We start from the raw sequence: 19,587 nt of genomic DNA on the forward strand, positions 1-19,587 counted from the left end.
CGGTGAGTAAAGGAGACCACTCCAGAAAAGATCAGAGTTGATTATTATGATGCTGTGGTGATCTCTTCTCATATATATCTACAGACCTGTGTTCACGAAATTATTTTGAGAAAACCTAGCAGCGCCTGAGGACCGCTCTTCTGTGTGTTAAAATATATGTCAATTTAAGAGGTGGTGTTCTTGTGAGCAGGACTGAGCTGCAGCTAGGAAGGCGCAAGTTGCATCACTCTATATATTTTTCATGGAATCTGCATGGCCTCGTAGGCCGCTACCATTTTTCAAAAAGGAGTTTTGCAATTGCGCCTGGAAAGTATATGAGTTTGCAATGTTTAGTAATATACTTGTTTTATTAGCTAATCAAGATAAGCTATATAATGTAAATGCAGACAAATTTGCTGACTCTTATTGATATGAAAAATAAGTAGGAAAAAGGAAAGAGGAAGAAAAAAATGCAAAATGAAAATTATTGATTAATGCAGAGAAGATAAACAACGATGTTGAAAAAACTTATAAATTAAAAACAAGCAAAGACAAAAAAAAAAAAAAAAGGGGGGGGCCTTTGTAGATACTTTGTATATGCGTGCATACACAAAATATCAAGGGGTCAAATGTAATGTCCAAGTGTTATGCTTGAAAGGAACGTGGCATCCCACTTCCTTATTAACGCACTTGATGTTTGATAAATTGTCTGTTACTGTATTCCTTCACACAGTCCTGATTGGATGTACGTTCCAAGGTGGATTAACGTTCCTCTGTGTTAAAAATAAGTCTATTGCAAGTGGTGATAGTGGGCAAATGTCCTTTATGGGATTATTTGGTCCAGCGGCGTTAAGGTGAAAAGGGGGTACCCCCGGTGGGTGAACGGGGGAATCTCAGAGGGATTGGTAATAATTGGCTCCGGACTGGCCGCTGTCTGACCTCCGTCTGAATGGTGGAAAAACGCCTGTTTATACAGACGCCGTCCACCAGCCTGATCGGAGGGACGCGATCCTGTCTCTGAAGGGGAAAGTGACACCGGCTTAGAGACCCGAACGGGACTGTCCGCCGTGCACTCCCCCCTTTTTACAGAGCTTTTACCTGGGTCTCCTGTGATCGTATCCAGACGCCCGTCTCCACTCGGCTTCACCTTGCGTCCTCCGTCTCCTGGTGCTGAATCTCCTTCCTGGTTGTCAGGACTTGCGGTCACGTGACTCCGAGCTCCGTTCTGGTCTCTGTGCGCCTCCGGAGTCACCTGCACGCCAGAGGTGCTGGGCTGTGTGAAGTGGATAATACAGCTATCAAGTTGAAGAGTTTTGTGTTGTTCACTGGATCTGTATTGCTCCTACGCGTATCGACCCATGTGGGTCTTCGTCAGGGAGTCCTTGGTAGCCATGTTTGGTGAGGGCTATTTAACCCCCTACACTCATTACCTCATCAGAGGAGGGGTGTGTGTCCAAAGTGTCTATCAACCTCATCATAGGGGTTGGGGGGAGGGGTTTGTGTCCAAAGATGTCTCTTCAAACCATTTTTCCCAACAACCGAATGCATTGATGTATCGACACTCGTCGGTTTCAAAACTTGTTTGACCATTTTCTCGATCTCCAGAGCTTTTTCTACTGGAAGAAATACCCTCTGAACTTGTGTGTCCAGTATCATCCCCAGAAAAGACAATCTTGTCGTCTGTTCCAACTGCGACTTTGGAAAATTCAAAATCCAACCGTGTTGTTGGAGCACTGACAGGGAGAGTGCAATGTTCTGCACCAACCGTTCCTTGGATCTCGCTTTTATCAGGAGATCGTCCAGGTAAGGAATTATATTGACTCCTTGTTGTCGAATTAGGACCATCATCTCTGCCATCACCTTGGTGAACACCCTCGGTGCCGTGGAGAGTCCGAACGGCAACATCTGGAACTGGTAATGGCAATCCTGTATTGCGAACCTCAGATAAGCCTGATGTGGAGGATAAATGGGAACATGTAAGTAGGCATCTTTTATGTCTACAAACACCATGACATCTTCTTCCCCCAGACTGGAAATCACTGCCCTCAGAGATTCCATCCTGAACTTGAACCTATTCAGGTAGAGATTCAGAGATTTCAGGTTTCGAATTGGTCTGACCGAGCAGTCCGGCTTCGGAACTACGAAGAGGCTTGAATAAAAACCTCTTCCCTGCTGTGACAAGGGTACCAGGACAATGACTTGATCCTGACAATTTCTGAATTGCAGCCTTTACTACTTCTCCGTCTGGAAGAGAAGCTGGTACGGTCGATTTGAAAAATCAGCATGGGAGGGGGGGGGGGGACGTTTTGAAACTCCAGCTTGTATCCATGGGACACTATTTGCAAAACCCGTGGGTCCAGGCCAGATTGAACCCAGATCTGACTGAAAAGTTTCAGACGTGCTCCCACCCGAGCGGACTCCCGCAAGGGAGCCCCAGTGTCATGCTGCAGATTTAGCAGAAGCAGTGGTGGACTTCTGCTCCTGCGATCCTGGAGATGCTGCAGACTTTTTTCCTCTTCCTCTCCCTGCAAAGAAGGGGGAACCTTTGGCCTTTTTGTATTTGTTGGGCCGAAAGGACTGCTTCTGAGAGTGATGTGTCTTTTTCGCAGGAACATAAGGCAAGAATGTCGACTTACCTGCGGTAGCCAGAGAGACCAACGCATCCAGCACATCTCCAAACAAGGCCTCACCTTTATACTGAAGAGCCTCCCTATTTCTTTTGGAATCTGCATCAGCATTCCACTGGCGAATCCACAATGCCCTCCGAGCCGAGACTGCCATGGTAGCGGCTTTTGAACCTAAAAGCCCAATATCCTTCATGGCTTCTAGCATGTATGCCGCAGCGTCTTTGATATGACCTAACTTTAGGAGAATCTCGTCTCTATCCATCGTGTTAATTTCAGATGACAAGTTATCGGACCATTTTTCGATAACACTACTCACCCACGCGCAAACAATGGTGGGCCTGAGCAGTGTACCATTGGCCACATAAATAGATTTTAACATAGTCTCCAACTTGAGGTCTGCCGGCTCCTTTAGTGAAGCCGTCCCAGGTTCGGAGAGAATCACCTTTTTTTTTTTGTTAACCGTGACAGGGCACTGTCCAAAACTGGGGGTGACTCCCACCTTTTCCTGTCCTCTGCCGGGAAAGGATAAGCAACCTGAATCCTTTTGGGAATCTGAAATTTCTTTTCAGGGTTTGCCCAAATTCCCTCAAAGAGAGTATTTAGCTCGTGAGGAGGGAAAGTTACATTAATTTTCTTTTCTTTATAAAAATAAGCCTTCTCCTGAAGTACACGAGGGGCTTCCATAACTTTCCAAACCTCCCTTATAGCAACAATCATGTATTGAATGCTTTTTGCCAATTTAGGATCTATTCCCCTGGAATCACTATTGTCGACACAGGCATGTCACACAAGTGCACAACCACACCACAGAGACTCCGGGACTTATAGGGGACAGACCCACAGTAAAATCTGTCAGAAGGACACAGATAGGATTTGCCAGTTCACAACCCAGAGCCAGCGATAAGTATTCCGTGAAACAGACCTGTAGCGCTTTTATAATAATTTCACACTATAGCACCAAATTACACTGTGCCCCCGTTTTACACCCCGATACTTGGTGCAGAAGTGGAGCAGGACCAGCGTTCTTCTCTGCAGCCTGGAATGAGAGAAAATGGCGCTGAGCAGTGTGCTGGCTACCTGTAATGGCGTTTACCCTCAGATTTTTCAATAGTAATATTTATACTGGCAGGGGTAGGACTGTGCCTCAGCAACTTATGTCCCTGTGTCTGCCGGTTATTAGTAGGTTTCATGCTGCCCAGGGCGCCGGCGCCCCCCCCTACACACGCACGCCCTGCACCCTTCTGTGCCTGTGTTACTGGGTAGCATGCGCGGTACCTTTCAGCCGTCACGGTGAAGATCCTTCTTCTTAAACACTCACCTGTCTTCTGGCTCTGTAAGGGGGGTATTTTTTTCTAAAGGTTATTAGTGTTAGCCACTAGTGGGCCTATCACTAAAAAAGGGGCTTAGTGTGTGGCGCACTCTTTTGAAATAATTGTTCTATATAAAAAACATTAACTTTTATTTCCATAATTAAAAATAATCACCATGAACAGGCATAATGTTTGATCTGATAGCCTGAAAGTGCAAAAATTGATAAAGGAAGAATTGCCTACAGGACTAGAACCTCAAAATGGTATCAACGTCCAATTAATTTTTATGTTGTTGGACCTAAAAATGGTATTAAACATACAATAAATGTTATGCTAGGCAAGAAAAGTGTTTACAATTTAATAAGCCAAGCGAAATATAGTTAAGATTAATCAGTGCTGTTTAGCTACTGTTAAGCTCCCTTTAAATCATAGTAATAATTTCTATAATATTATAGCCTGAATAGTTTTCTAAAAGAGGGGTTCCTATTTCCGTAGAGACCCTCCATCTGCGCCTTTCCAAGATGGTAGTTCCCGAATTAATTCCAGGGAGTGAAAAAAAAGAAGAGAGGAGCCCAATATGTAAATTCAAGGTTTTGTAACATTCAGTCACCCTTTACACCAGTCTGCTGTTCAAGACTGCAGTAACAGTGTTAATGTAATTTGATACAACTTGCATCCACCATTCTGCAACAATGTGTGGCTGACAGGACAGTGTATATAGGAGACCAGATATTAAATAAACTGTCTCAAATATTCATGTCAAAGGAGCGCCTATCTGTAAGGATATTCAAAACATGTATGTATTAATATCTCATATATCCGTGTCACAAAGAATGCTAAGGGTGCAAAAGGAATATATATATATATATATATATATATATATATATATATATATATATATATATATATATACACACACACACATACATACATACATACATACATACATACACACACACACATATAAATCTCTATGGTAGATATTCTACCAATTTGTCATTGCGGCCCACATACATATGGTATCAGAACATATATGTGAGCACAGATGGCAGCTCTATGTTCTGATAAAATTAGGATTTGACAGGACGGAAATGATCCGTTTTTTAGCTCCAAAATATCATTATAATTCCTTAACCTTTAGATGGTAAAAATTGTATGGCTAATAATTATGTTCATACGGAACTGTAGAGATTATTCTCCTTGGTACAAGAAGTAACTATAACAAATGATCAACAATTAGTTATCTGGCTCACTTATTTGAATTGGATGTCAGCACGTCAAAGTTAATTTTATTGTCCTTGAATAATAACTCCAGCTTTACACAGGCACATTGGCTAAAGAATTGAGTTTAAGCATATTATACTCCATCCTAGCCAAACCAATGAAAAAATGGCTATAGATTAGCGTTATTTGGTTGGTATTCCCATACAGATCTCTATAAGATTGTAATAGATCACATATATAACCATATAGTGCTTTCCGCAAGATATTTAACTAAAGGTGAAAAAGAATCCCAGGTGTGTGGAAACAGATTCCCTTTCTACTTTTGTCCCATGTGCCACTATGGGCAGTGAATGGGAACAATGAGAGCGGGGAAGGGCCGTCCACCTGGGATTGAAAGGAAAGAGCAGTGCGGGCTGCTTCTGCTGTCCACGTCTAACACCCCCCTCCCCTGTTGCATAGGTGCATTGCAGGGGGGCCTACAGGTGTTACACAGTGGATGAGAGAGCGCACTGAATACCTGATTCTTGCCACGTGATGTGCCTGTAAGAGATCAATTCCTCCGGTAGTTTTGGCGAAAGTAAGGTTCCAAGAGACGTCAGGTGATGGAATTCCTGTCCCTCCGTATGCCGAGTACAACTCGATCCAAGGTGGAATCAAGACTCAGTGTGTTTGCAGGGAGCGGGAGCCGGACGCCGGGTCAGGTATAATTCCCGTACCTCTGTGTTAGATGCGCGTCCACGTCCCGCTAGTTAGTAGGTGGTCCCCTCCATGTGCTAGTGGCGCCTTGATCCAGGATAGAATCAAGACTTTATGTGTTGGCAGGGAGCTGTTGCGGGAGCCGGACGCCGGGTCGGGTGGAATTCCCGTACCTCTGTGTTAGATGCGCGCCCACGTCCCGCTAGTAAGAGGATGATGACGTACGTTTCGCTGTCGGCTTGTTCACATCAGTCTGTAAGGGGGGTGACAGCGGGCTGTGGGAGTGAGCACATAGCCGCAGCTAGTGTTCAGTACCCTTCAGGAGCTAATGGTGTCCTGTCAGCCAAAAGCAGAGCCATGGAACTATTCAGGAAGTTGGTTCCTACTTCTGCCCCCTAAGTCCCACGAGCAGGGAGACTGTTGCCAGCAGTCTCCCTGAAAATAAAAAAACCTAATATAAAGTCTTTCAGAGAAGCTCAGTAGAGCTCCCCTGGAGTGCATCCAGTCAGCCTGGGCACATTTTCTAAACTGAGGTCTGGAGGAGGGGCATAGAGGGAGGAGCCAGTTCACACCCCTGAAAAATCTTTAAGTGCCCATGGCTCCTGCGGAACAGTCTATACCCCATGGTACTGAAGTGGACCCCAGCATCCTCTAGCACGAGATATAGAGACTGGGATAGCAAAGCAGAGGTAAGAGAGGAGACAGGTAGGGAGGAGTGTCACACCAGTCCTAATAGCACTCTACAGCAAAGCTACAGCAAAGCTACAGTGCTAAGCACGTTTATCAGTAACGTAAACAAACTGAAAGCTACCCGTGCAGCAAAAGCTCTACTACAAGCCTAACAACCCCACTGTATAACTCACAAATGCCTGGCGCGGCTAGTATCTCAGCGCTGTCTCATCAGCGCAGCAGCAGTAGTTATAAGGGAGAGAGCAGGGACAGCACATGTGTGTTTGCAGGGAGCGCTGGGGCTGCTGGGAGCGAAGGGCAGACCCTGCAGGTAAGCTCCACGCCCCCCTTCCCTATGGAGCCTGTTTTTAAACAATTTTATAAAGCACCAGTGGACTGTCATGCTGCATATTTCTAAACCGCCTTTTAGTAAAGTTACCTAGCCACCAACTAACCTGGGGACAAGGTTCTACTTACAACTTGCCATGCTAGCCAGTTGCTGTATGGCTGATGGTGGACACCAATGCGCGCAGCGGCATCTGGTCTACCCCAGAGACAGTGGTCTCTGCAGCCAGGTGCAAGCCGCATGCAGCTGTGATAGGGCCTCCCCAGCAGCTCCATCGTCATAGACAGGCAGGGTCAAATGCTTTGTGACTCTAATGTTAAAAATAATTATGCCCCGAGAAGCCCAGATAGTGAACAGCTCCCTTGGGAACATTGAAAAAACTGGCTTAGAGGGAGGACAAAGAAGGGGAGGAGCTAGTCACACTACTAGAAATTTAAAGTGCCAGCTCCTGGTTGCAAACTCTTATATACCCCACTGTAAAGAGCACTCAAGTGTCCCCTGGTGAATGAAGGAGAAATTAGGAGGAAGTGTGGGAAGCTAGAAAGAAGAAATGAGTTTGAAAGGGCATGCTTGAAGGCTGAATGAAAATCTAAGAGAGAGAGGGTGTGCATTTGAAAGATTAGGAGCAGCCTGGGAGAATTACTGAATGCAAGAGTGGGAAGTGACAATCAGGGATCAGGTAAGCCGGAAATTATTAGAGTGAAGAAGTGAAAGTATGTAAGAAAAGGAGTCTGGAGAGTAAGGGAGTAGCGGTGAGCTTGACAACGTAGTAATAGAGAGGTTTGAATTTAATTCTTAAAGCTATAGGAAGCCAATGGAGTGACTGGCAGAGAGGTAGAGAAATGAGAAAGCAAAATGAGTCAGGAAGCAGAGTTGAAAATAAACTGGAAAAGGGCAAAGCAGTATCCCCAAATCTAGCACACCATGTGTAGCTACGTCTTCCATTAATTTAAATGGTCAGCCTTATCCTAAAACATCACAATGTGGAACTCTAGAAAAGATCTAAATGCAGAAACTGACAGCTTTTACTAAACCAATGGGAGAGACATTTCAGCAAAATGTTAAAAGGATCCAATCCATAGAATTGTGTATATTTTATCATTGTATAAATCTCTAAAGACAGTAACTTATTATTCTGTAAAGTAGTGGTTCTCATCCTCTGTCATTTAGGAACACTAATACTCCAGGTTTTAGGGATATACATGCTTAAGCAGATGCTTGAATCAAAATAACTGAGGTACAAATTAAGTCACCTGTGCTCAAGTATAGCTAACCTTAAAGGGGGGGTACTCACGGAGCGATCGCTGCTTAAAATCTAAGCAATCTGACTAGAGCAGATCACTCCGTGTGTACCCCTCATAGCGATGCGCAGCCCCACGCATTGCTATCGCTGGTGCTAGATTGGCCAATCTAGCAGGTCGCTCACTTCACCCGCTGGGTGAAATGAGCGCCCACCCAATCCCCATCCCTCCCCTCCGTCTCCCCCCGCACGCTCAGCACACATCGCGCTGTGCTGAGCGGGGGGAGAGATGTGTGCTCAGCGAACCGCTCTGCACACATCTCTCCCCAAATCGTGCCGTGAATACGGCCCTTTAGAGCTGGATTGCTAGTGTGGCAACACTTCAGTTTACATTCACTTTGTTCTCTGAAGTTTTTCAATGTGCTGTAAAACAATTAGCTATGTTTTTTATTTAAAACTAGTTGATAAGGTAAATAATCTTAGACAAGGTGAGACATGGCCAAGACTCCAATGCAAATCAATGTTCTCCAGGCAAACTCAGTAGTGCTACACCCAAGATTCCAAATCAACAGAAACACTTTCAGAATAGTTCACCCACTTAAAAACTTTGGCGCTATCACAGGCAATGTGGGATAAGGAGTAAATGCGGATCTTTGTCTGTACTGAGAGATGGCGGCATCGATGTGCCCACACCACCGCAAACTACAAGCTTTTGAAAGAAGCAGTAATCACTATTAGAGCGCAACTGTATCAGCCCTTTTCTTCATTTAACAAAAATTAAAGATGAAATTAGGATCTCTGTGTACGCACAACTCTAAATAGCAGTAATCCCAACTACATGCCCAGAACACTTACTGTGCATGCAAATGTCCAATTGCCACCAGTTAGCTGCCAATATAGATGTGGCTGATAAGCGTGTTATCCCAAATTACCGACTGTTGCGTATGTAGGCTCCATATATGCCATTGATAAAATTTGTGAGATTTATCTACAAAGTGGATTTGCGTGCAACTCTGAATAAGCTTTCCTTTACACAAGACTTTAGAAAATACACAACAATATTTGCGATAGTGAAAGCACACATATGGGATAATTAAATCTCATGAATGGTTTATAGTATTATGCATGAAAAGATAAAATAAAATATCCATTATTGGCCACACAAATAAAGCTAAACAGCAACATGCATGCCCATGAGAATATTCACTAAAATATTGCATACCTTTTAGTGCTGGTCATTTAAACAAATATTTGTAACTTGTTAATACATAAATAAGACTGGTCATTATTTACCCTTTGTGTGAAAAAATAAGATTTTAAACTTACCGGTAAATCTATTTCTCCTAGTCCGTAGAGGATGCTGGGGACTCCGTAAGGACCATGGGGTATAGACGGGCTCCGCAGGAGATAGGGCACCTAAAAAGAACTTTGACTATGGGTGTGCACTGGCTCCTCCCTCTATGCCCCTCCTCCAGACCTCAGTTAGAGAACTGTGCCCAGAGGAGATGGACAATACAAGGCAGGATTTAGCAATCCAAGGGCAAGATTCATACCAGCCCACACCAATCATACTATGTAACCTGGAACATACATAACCAGTTAACAGTAAGAACAAATGACAGTAACGGTCCAAGACCGATGTCAACTGTAACATAACCCTTATGTAAGCAACAACTATATACAAGTCTTGCAGAGTTTCCGCACTGGGACGGGCGCCCAGCACGGACTAGGAGAAATAGATTTACCGGTAGGTTTAAAATCTTATTTTCTCTTACGTCCTAGAGGATGCTGGGGACTCCGTAAGGACCATGGGGTTTATACCAAAGCATCCAATCGGGCGGGAGAGTGCGTATGACTCTGCAGCACCGACTGAGCAAACGCTAGGTCCTCATCAGCCAGGGTATCCAACTTGTAGAATTTAGCAAAAGTGTTTGACCCCGACCAAGTCGCCGCTCGGCAAAGCTGTAATGCCGAGACGCCTCGGGCAGCCGTCCAAGAAGAGCCCACCTTCCTAGTGGAATGGGCCTTAACCGAATTTGGTACCGGCAATCCAGCCGTAGAGTGAGCCTGCTGAATCGTATTACAGATCCAGCGAGCAATAGTCTGCTTCGAAGCAGGAGCGCCAATCTTATTGGCCGCATACAGGACAAACAGAGCCTCTGTTTTCCTAATTCTAGCCGTCCTGGCTACATAAATTTTTAAGGCCCTGACCACGTCCAGGGATCTGGAATCCTCCAGGTCACTTGTAGCCACAGGCACCACAATAGGTTGATTCATATGGAACGAAGAAACCACTTTAGGCAAAAATTGCGGACGTGTCCTCAATTCAGCTCGATCCACATAAAAAATCAAGTAGGGGCTCTTGTGTGACAAAGCCGCCAATTCTGACACTCGCCTTGCTGATGCTAAGGCCAACAACATGACCACATTCCAGGTAAGAAATTTCAACTCAACCTTGTTAAGCGGTTCAAACCAGTGTGATTTTAGGAACTGCAACACCACGTTCAGGTCCCATAGTGCCACTGGAGGCACAAAAGGGGGCTGGATGTGCAGCACTCCCTTTACAAACGTCTGGACTTCTGGAAGAGAAGCCAATTCCTTCTGAAAGAAAATCGAGAGGGCCGAAATCTGTACCTTAACAGAGCCTAATTTCAGGCCCATATCCACTCCTGTATGTAGGAAGTGGAGAAGACGACCCAGATGAAAATCTTCCGTAGGTGCATTCTTGGTCCCCCCTAAGTCAGCCTTATCAAGCCTTTTATGTAAAGATGCCACACTTGCATTCAACCTATGCCACATGTCCATCCAATCTGGAGTCGGTACAACCGACAGGGACACACCACTCATTTGCTCCACCTCCTCCTTGGAGAAGCCTTCCGCCTCAGACATGTCGACACACACGTACCGACACCCCACACACACAGGGATTAACCTATAAGGGGACAAAACCCCAACCAGGCCCTAAGGAGAGACAGAGAGAGAGTATGCCAGCACACACCAGCGCTTAAAAACACTGGAAAAAATATGATCAGATAGCGCTTTTCTATATACAATATGCCAATTCCCACTCACTGCGTCGCTAATGTGCCCCCCTCCTCTTTTTTCCAGCCTGTGAAGTTCAGCAGGGGAGAGACCAGGGAGCCAGCGTTTTCCTCATGCAGCTTCTGTGGAGAAAATGGCGCTGGTTAGTGCTGAGGATCAAGCCCCGCCCACCCGACGGCGGGCTTCGGCCCCAGTGATTTTTCAATAAAAATGGCGGGGGATCATAGATTTACTGCCTCCGCAGCCTAATCAATCTGCATTTGCCCAAATGTGAGGTTTATTGCTGCCCAGGGCGCCCCCCCCCCTGCGCCCTTCAGTGCTGCCCCGTGTGTGTGCGACTGGGAGCAATGGCGCGCAGCTTACCGCTGCGCGCCTTACCTCATGAAGATCTGATGTCTTCTGCCTTCTCATCCAGCTTCTATCTTCGGCATCTGTGAGGAGGACGGCGGCGCGGCTCCGGGACGAACCCCAGGTGAGACCTGTGTTCCGACTCCCTCTGGAGCTAATGGTGTCCAGTAGCCTTAGAAGCAGTGCCCAACTTGACAAGCCAGCTCTGCTTCTCTCTCCTCGGTCCCACGATGCAGGGAGCCTGTTGCCAACAGGACTCCCTGAAAATAAAAAACCTAACAAAATTCTTCTTCAACAGAAAACTCTGGAGAGCTCTCTGCAGTGCACCCATTCTCCTCTGGGCACAAGATCTAACTGAGGTCTGGAGGAGGGGCATAGAGGGAGGAGCCAGTGCACACCCATAGTCAAAGTTCTTTTTAGGTGCCCTATCTCCTGCGGAGCCCGTCTATACCCCACGGTCCTTACGGAGTCCCCAGCATCCTCTAGGACTTAAGAGAAAAATACATTAAGATTTATCTACATCAGAAAATTCAGGCACCAACCATGATTCTCTAGTTAGAGTATGACGATGGTCAGAATGGCAGACAATGAAAAACCATCCCAAAATTCATCCAATTAATGTAGTATCAAATAGATATTAAAGCTAAAATAATGCATAAATTCAATTTAGTGAAGACTGCATATGTGCATAAACAGTTCAGTTTTTATGTTGATTTATTTTTATATATCTTACCATTCCCAATAAAAGCAAACCATTCCATATTAACATCTGGAAGATTAGGTGGCAAGCCTTCTACACAACACCTACTGTACTTTGGACTTTTCATAAAAAAAACTCCCTTAATGTTAAGTTTAAAAAAAACTGCCTAAAACAGCCATTTTCTGTTATGTACCAGCATAACACATACAGAACTGTCATTTCTTATTGCTCCGGCAATAATGTCACTGTTAGGAAAAAAAAAAAAAACTGAAATCTAATAGCCCAACATATAGTCTCTGTCAGAATAAAATACCACCAGTGTCCCCAATACTTACAGCTAGAAATATTTAAAAAAATTTAAAAAATGAACATGTGACTGTGCATTGACCTTAAATGGATTTATTTAGGAGGTGGCTTCCATGCTGAGGTACATTCTGCCTACATATCCTGTTTTCACAGCCTACGTTATCAGACCGTTATGTCTGTTTCTCAAGTATGTAATGCAAGTGCAATAGTGGTTTCTTTTCTGCAAATTAGGTAATGTGATAGAAAGAACTTCTGCAAAAGCCAGTTTGATGGACTAAAGAAAAGATGCAAGGGCAACCACCACAAACACTTGGTCAGATGTTCTAGTCAGGATCAATGCCAGTTACCACTGAATATTAATTTTTAAATTCCAAACTATCAGTTCCACCAGCTTCTACTAAAACATACCCATTCAGAGGAGGCAGACAATGTGAGGGCTGACTAACCTTCACAAGGGTGCACCAGATCAATCTGTTAAAATACTGAGGGCACTTAATGACAAATATTAATGGGGCACTTATTTCTAGTGAATTAATATATTGAATCCTTCTGCATATAGACTGGTACCATCCACAAATGGCTGTCTATCTGTAGACTTAAGGTGTGCTTTACCATCCCTTAAAACATAGATTTCTCATTGTATTTTAATGAGGACAACGCAAGAGGGACACCAGATAGCTGATTCATATCCCACCACTCCAGATGCTAATCTTATAAACCTGAGTATTTCAGTACATTTAGGGGAACATTTACTAAGCAGTGATAAGAGCAGAGAAGTGAGCCAGTGGAGAAGTTGCCCATGGCAACCAATCAGCACTGAAGTAACATCTATAATTTGCATACTATAAAATGATACAGAGCTGCTGATTGGTTGATGGTGCCACTTCTCCACTGGCTCACTTCTCCGCTCTTGTCACTGCTTAGTAAATGTCCCCCTAAGTCTACTGCAACAAATTATTCCCTATATTGATCCTTAAAAGAGCCAATATAAATTTTAACATGGGTGTCTTATGCGAATCATCCCAAAATGGTCATTCACTGTCCCCACTATGTAACAAGGCTACACAAATCTTGTCAAATTGATACACATTCAGTCTGATGGGGACAGTACAGTCTGCAATGCTGGAGGTCTGACATGACCTGAATGGCAGCAAAACCCTTGATGGCTGAAGAGCACTTACGCCTTGAAGAGTTCTACTGTCCATGAGTGAATGTATGCAGCGCAGCTTTAGTTGAGCTTTGCCTACAACAGTTTACCAGGCATACATTGCATTTTATTTCATTTCATGCTACCCATGAAAGATGCAAAGTCAATATCCAAAATGGAGGTTAAACTCTCTCCTTGTTGCATATCAAAAATCCCATTCATTAAGCCACTGTCAAGTCTGTCTGAACATTCTCCACCTGCCTCCTCATTGTGCCCAGTAGCCATAAGCCGAGCAATAGCATCAGGATAAGCCATTAGGGTATTCTGATTATGCCCAGGCTCATGAAGAGCTTGTGAAAGAGTATTTGAAGACTGTGATTCACTGAGAAGCTGACCAAAATCACTATTGTCAATAGAACTTAGGCTTGCACAATGGCTGTCAGGGTCATTCTGGAGCATGTTCACTAGATCAAGATTCCCATCATCTGTAAAAGATGCATAGCCCAAAATAGAGTCTAGACGCTCATCAGATGTGGGTGGGGGTTGAGTAGCAGGTGGCAAGGGGGAAAATCCCAGGTTGCTGAAGTCGCTGACATTGACAGTTGAGAGAAGGGTGGTCATTGTATTCCCGGCATCAGATTTTACCATGGACATCGAATATTGAGGGATGGCTGAAGTCACTTGCACTGACATCAGGGAGTTTGGCCGAATGGGTGTAGACACAGGTTCTAGAAGGAAACATGCATCGTTAATGACCAATACTTAATGTACAATCATTTTAACAGTAAACAAGCTTAAATAGACAAACAGACCTGTCTTTGGCATGCTCCTTACTGGCACAGCAATCTTGCGCTGGTTCCTTGCTTCACCTCCTTAAAAATTAATAAAATAAGAATGTGTTCCATGAGTTTGTTTACATTCACCACAGTAAACCACATCATCCCTAGGTGAGAAGTCACAGGGAACAAGATGCCCTCGCTGCATATTATTAGTATTAACATATTCTACACATGAATCTGGACTGTTAGTGAAGGTTTTTAATTGATTTTCATTTATAAAAAGTATTTCTCATATTCAAGTGAACTTTCCTTAAATAAACTGTATTCTTGAAAATCTTTTCAAAACAGGGTGATGTAACATGATTACCATGTAGTGAACCAATAATGCGCTTAAATGGCCAGGATGTCCCCATGGACATTTGTTGTTTAATTGCAACTACTAAAGTAGAAAATACCATTTTCCCATTTACCAGAGAAAACGAGATTTATGGTAAGAACTTACCGTTGTTTAAATCTTTCAGTGAGGTACACTGGGCTCCACAAAGAATTACATCGGGGGTGTAGAGTAGGATCTTGATCTGAGGCACCAACAGACTCAAAGCTTTTGACTGTTCAAAAGATGAACAGCGCCGCCTCCTCTATAACCCCGTCTCCATGCCAGTGAGCTCAGTTTCGTTAACCAGCCCAATGCAGTAGCAGGTACCAGAGACCACAACCAGACGTATCCAATTACACCACACACTCACCGCAGGAGAGGGTGTCAGTGGCTATGCCAATACCTACCCAAAAAAGTGCGTCAGTGTGGGCGCCTTGTGGAGCCCAGTGTACCTCGCAGAAAGATTCAACAACAGTAAGTTCTTACCATAAATCTCGTTTTCTGCTGCGGGGTACACTGGGCTCCACAAGGAATTACATTGGGGATGTCCCAAAGCAGTTCCTCACGGGAGGGGACGCACAGTAGCGGGCACAAGATCCCGGCGTCCAAAGGAAGCATCCTGGGAAGCGGCGGTATCGAAGGCATAGAACCTTAAACGTGTTCCCTGAAAAAGAAGATCCAACCGACCAAGTAGAATGGGCTTTGATGGTAGCAGTCACCATTCTAATCCATCTGGCCAGGGTCTGCTTGGAAGCAGACCAGCCACATTTGTGAAAACCAAAAAACACAAAAAGAGAATCGGATTTCCTTATGGAGGAAGTTCTCTTCACATAGATACAGAGAGCCCGTACCACATCCAAAGAACGCTCTTTGGAAGACAACTCAGGAGAATTAAAGGCCGGAACCACAATCTCCTGGTTAAGGTGGAAGGAAGACACCACCTTGGGTAAACAACCTGGGCGTGTTCGAAGCACGGCCCGGTCACGGTGAAAAATCAAATAGGGAGACTTATAGGATAAGGCACCCAAGTCCGAGACCCTTCTAGCCGAAGCAATAGCCAGCAAGAACAGCACCTTAAGGGAAAGCCACTTAAGGTCAGCAGAGGTAAGAGGCTCAAACGGAGACTCTTGCAAGGCTTCCAAAACCACCGACCACAGGTGGCACATAAGGAGGCTGAATCCTCAACACACCCTAGCTGATGTATGTACATCAGGTAGGGTAGCAATCTTTCTCTGAAACGAAACTGACAAGGCAGAGATGTGAACCTTGAGGGAGGCCAGACGCAGGCCCAAGTCCAGGCCTTGTTGTAGAAAGGCTAAAAGTTTGGCCGTACTAAACTTGAAAACGTCATGATTGTGAGATGCACACCAAGTAAAAGTAAGCATTACAGACCCTATGGTATATCCGAGCAGAAGCCGGCTTACGAGCTTTCAACATAGTTTGAACGACCGCCTCAGAAAAACCCTTGGCCCTCAGAATGGAAGCCTCAAGAGCCATGCCGTCAAAGTCAGCCGGGCCAAATCCTGGTAAACACATGGACCCTGAACGAGAAAGTCTTGTCGTTGTGGAAGTAGAAGGGCACGATCCAACGAGAAGCCCCGTAGATTGGAAAACCAGTGCCGTCTGGGCCACGTTGGAGCGACTAGAGGAAGGTTTCCTCCTTCTTGCTTGAACTTCCGTATTACTCTGGGCAGGAGTGACACCGGAAGGAACACATACGGCAGCCGAAAGTTCCAGGGGATTGACAGAGCATCCACGAACGCTGCTTGAGGATCCCTTGTCCTTGCTCCGAAGACCGGAACATTGTGATTGTGTCGAGACGCCATCAGGTCCACATGTGGGAGGCCCCACATGTCCACGAGAAGTTGAAACACCTCTGGATGTAGGCTCCATTCTCCGGCGTGCACGCCCTGACGACTGAGATAGTCCACCTCCCAGTTCAGTACGCCCGGAATGAACACTGCTGATATGGCCGGCAGATGGCATTCTGCCCACTGAAAAATCCTTGATATTTCCTTCAATGCCATGCGGCTTCGAGTGCTCCCTGATGATTGATATACGCCACCGTGGTGGCGTTGTCCGATTGTACTTGAACAGGTCTGTTCTGTATGAGATGCTGGGCCACTGTCAACGCATTGAACACTGCCCGTAGTTCCAGAATCTTTATCGGGAGTAGTGACTACTCCTTGGTCCACCGACCCTGAAGAGAGTATTGCTCCAACACCGCGCCCCAACCTCTCAGACTGGCATCCGTCGTCAGCAGGACCCAGTTGGATATCCAGAAGGGATGACCCCTGCTCAATTGTTGGTCCTGCAGCCACCAGCTCAGTGACAGGCAGACCTCCGGAGATAGAGATCACGTGAGATCTGAACCGGTGAGGCAGGCCATCCCACTTGGACAGAATCAACTTCTGTAGAGGGCGAGAAGGTAATTGAGCATACTCCAAAATGACGAAAGCTGACACCATGAGACCTAACACTTGCATCGCCGAATGGATCGACACTTGCGGACGGGATAGGAAGCATCGGATCTTGTCCTGAAGTTTCAGGACTTTCTCCTGAGACAAGAACAACCGCTGGTTGTGAGTGTCCAACAACGCTCCCAGGTGTACCATGCTCCGAGCCAGAACCAGGGAGGATTTCTTCCAGTTGATCAGCCACCCGTAGGCTGCCATGCACTTGACCGTCAGATAGAGATGACAGGAGAATCTCTGGGGAACTCGCCAGGATCAACAAATCGTCTAGGTATGGTAGTATCCTGACACCTTGACAGCGGAGTATAGCCGTCATGACCGCCATTACTTTGGTTTGACAACGGCTCCGCGAGCTTTCACCAAAGGGTAACGCCGGAAATTGGTAATGAAGGTTGCCCACCGCAAACCGCAGGTACTGCTGATGAGATACCGCAATAGGAATATGTAGGTAGGCATCCTGTATGACCAGGGAGACCATATAGTCCCCAGGCTCCATGGCCAGAACAATAGAGCGCAGCGTTTCCATACGAAACTTGGAGATCCGCAAATGCTTGTTCAAGGACTTCAGATTGAGAATGGGCCGCGAGGACCCGTTCAGTTTCGGGACTAGAAACGGCAGTGAATAGAACCCCGTGACCCTCTGAGTCAGAGGCACCTGTACCACCACTCCTGTAGACAGGAGGGAATGTACCACAGAGTGCAACGTGTTTGCTTTTGCCGAATCCAGAGGCACATCTGTAGGGCAAAATCGTTGAGGGGGACGATTCTTGAAGGGTATGGCATAACCTCGAGCAACGACTTCCCTCACCCAGGAATCTGAAGTGATCTTTAACCATTCCTGGGTAAAACCTAGAAGTCGGCCCCCCACCCTGGGATCCCCCAGAGGGAGGCCCGCCCCGTCATGCGGCAGGCTTGTCAGTTTTGGAAGCTGGCTGACAGGCAGCCCAGGCACACTTCGGTATGGGCTTGGCAGGCCTGGAAGCACGAGTTTGCTTTGGGTACGCCTGACCTTTTGCTTTACCTGGAGTACAAAAGGGCAGAGGGAAAGTACTTTTAGCCTTCTGTGTTGAAGGAGCCATACTAGGTAGGCAAGCTGTTTTAGCCGTAGCCAGATCAGCCACAATCTTATTAAGGTCTTCTCCAAAGAGAATATCTCCCTTGAAAGGAAGCACCTCCAGGGTTTTCTTGGAATCCAAATCCACCGACCAGGATCTCAACCAAAGGATACGTCTGGCCAAAACGGATGCAGTAGCAGCCTTGGCCGCGAGCACCCCGGCATCGGACGCCGCCTCCTTAAGGTACAGAGAAGCCGTGGCAATATATGAGACATTGGTGAGCATGCGCAGATGCATCGGAGGGCAGTTCCGCCTCGAGCTCCTAAGCATACGCTTCAGCAGCCCAAGTCGCTGCAATTGTTGGCCTTTGCACAGCCCCCGAAAGGGTATAAATTGCTTTTAAACAGCCCTCCACACGACGATCCGTTGGTTCCTTCAGAGAGGTGACGGTAGTTACTGGCAGAGCAGAGGAAACAACCATACGCGCCACATGAGAATCTACAGGAGAAGGAGTTTCCCAATTTTTACACACCTCTGTAGAGAGAGGATAGCGAGCCAACAGTCTCTTATTCGGTGTAAATTTAGTTCCCGGATTTTCCCATGATTCCTGACGTATGTCAATCAGGTGTTTAGAATAGGGTAAAACTTGTTTAACCACCTTCTTAAGCTTAAACCTATCCGGTTTCTTAGAGACTGTTTCAGGCTCAGAATCGTCAGACGCTTGAAGAATGAGCCGTATCGCCTCAATAAATTCCGAGACATCCACGGATAACTTCCCTTCCCCATCTGAAACAACAGCGTCAATGTCAGCGGGGTCAGTATATGCACCGTCCTCCTCAGAAGACGTGTCTGTCAACCGTGGGTTGGGAGGAGGTTATCGCCCTTCTAGAAGACGACTTAGTCTTATGTGGGCGAGAGTGACCCTTAGATTTAGACATGGATCAGTTCAAATGGTGTAACTGAGTGGAAAGCTGATCCGCCCATGGCGGTTTCACAGCGGGGACCATAAACTGTGGTAGTGGCACAGGTGGTCCCACAGGGGGCGTCAATTTAGTCACAAGCGTGTTTAACAATGTGGAGAACGTAGCCCAAGGTGGGTCTTGTGATGCCCCAAGCGCTACCTACCCACTGGGGGGTAAGGAACCCCCTGAACCTGAACTCTCAGCTGCAAAATTATCCTCCAGTACTTCCGCGGCCTCACAACCACGCAGTGTGGGAGAGACCCCAACGTCGTTGCCACGTGTAGCAGACATAACTATGTGCACAGTA

At 45.9% G+C, this 19,587-nt stretch overlaps 1 protein-coding gene across 3 annotated transcripts in view; it reads right to left on the reverse strand.

Moving 5' to 3' along the window:
* Nucleotides 1–12,564: 12,564 nt before the first annotated feature.
* The window catches only part of RELA (RELA proto-oncogene, NF-kB subunit), a 162,851-nt gene continuing 155,828 nt past the window's right edge, over nucleotides 12,565–19,587 (reverse strand). For all 3 annotated transcript variants that reach the window (XM_063945121.1, XM_063945120.1, XM_063945122.1), the window contains exons 10-11: nucleotides 14,447–14,506; nucleotides 12,565–14,362 (exon numbers count right to left, since the gene is read on the reverse strand). In XM_063945121.1, coding sequence (XP_063801191.1) covers nucleotides 13,767–14,362; nucleotides 14,447–14,506 — 656 coding nt within the window. In that variant the 3' untranslated portion in view covers nucleotides 12,565–13,766. The remainder of the gene's footprint in view (nucleotides 14,363–14,446; nucleotides 14,507–19,587) is intronic.

Source organism: Pseudophryne corroboree, chromosome 11, assembly GCF_028390025.1.
Source record: "Pseudophryne corroboree isolate aPseCor3 chromosome 11, aPseCor3.hap2, whole genome shotgun sequence".
In the NCBI taxonomy this organism is placed as follows: Eukaryota; Metazoa; Chordata; class Amphibia; order Anura; family Myobatrachidae; genus Pseudophryne; species Pseudophryne corroboree.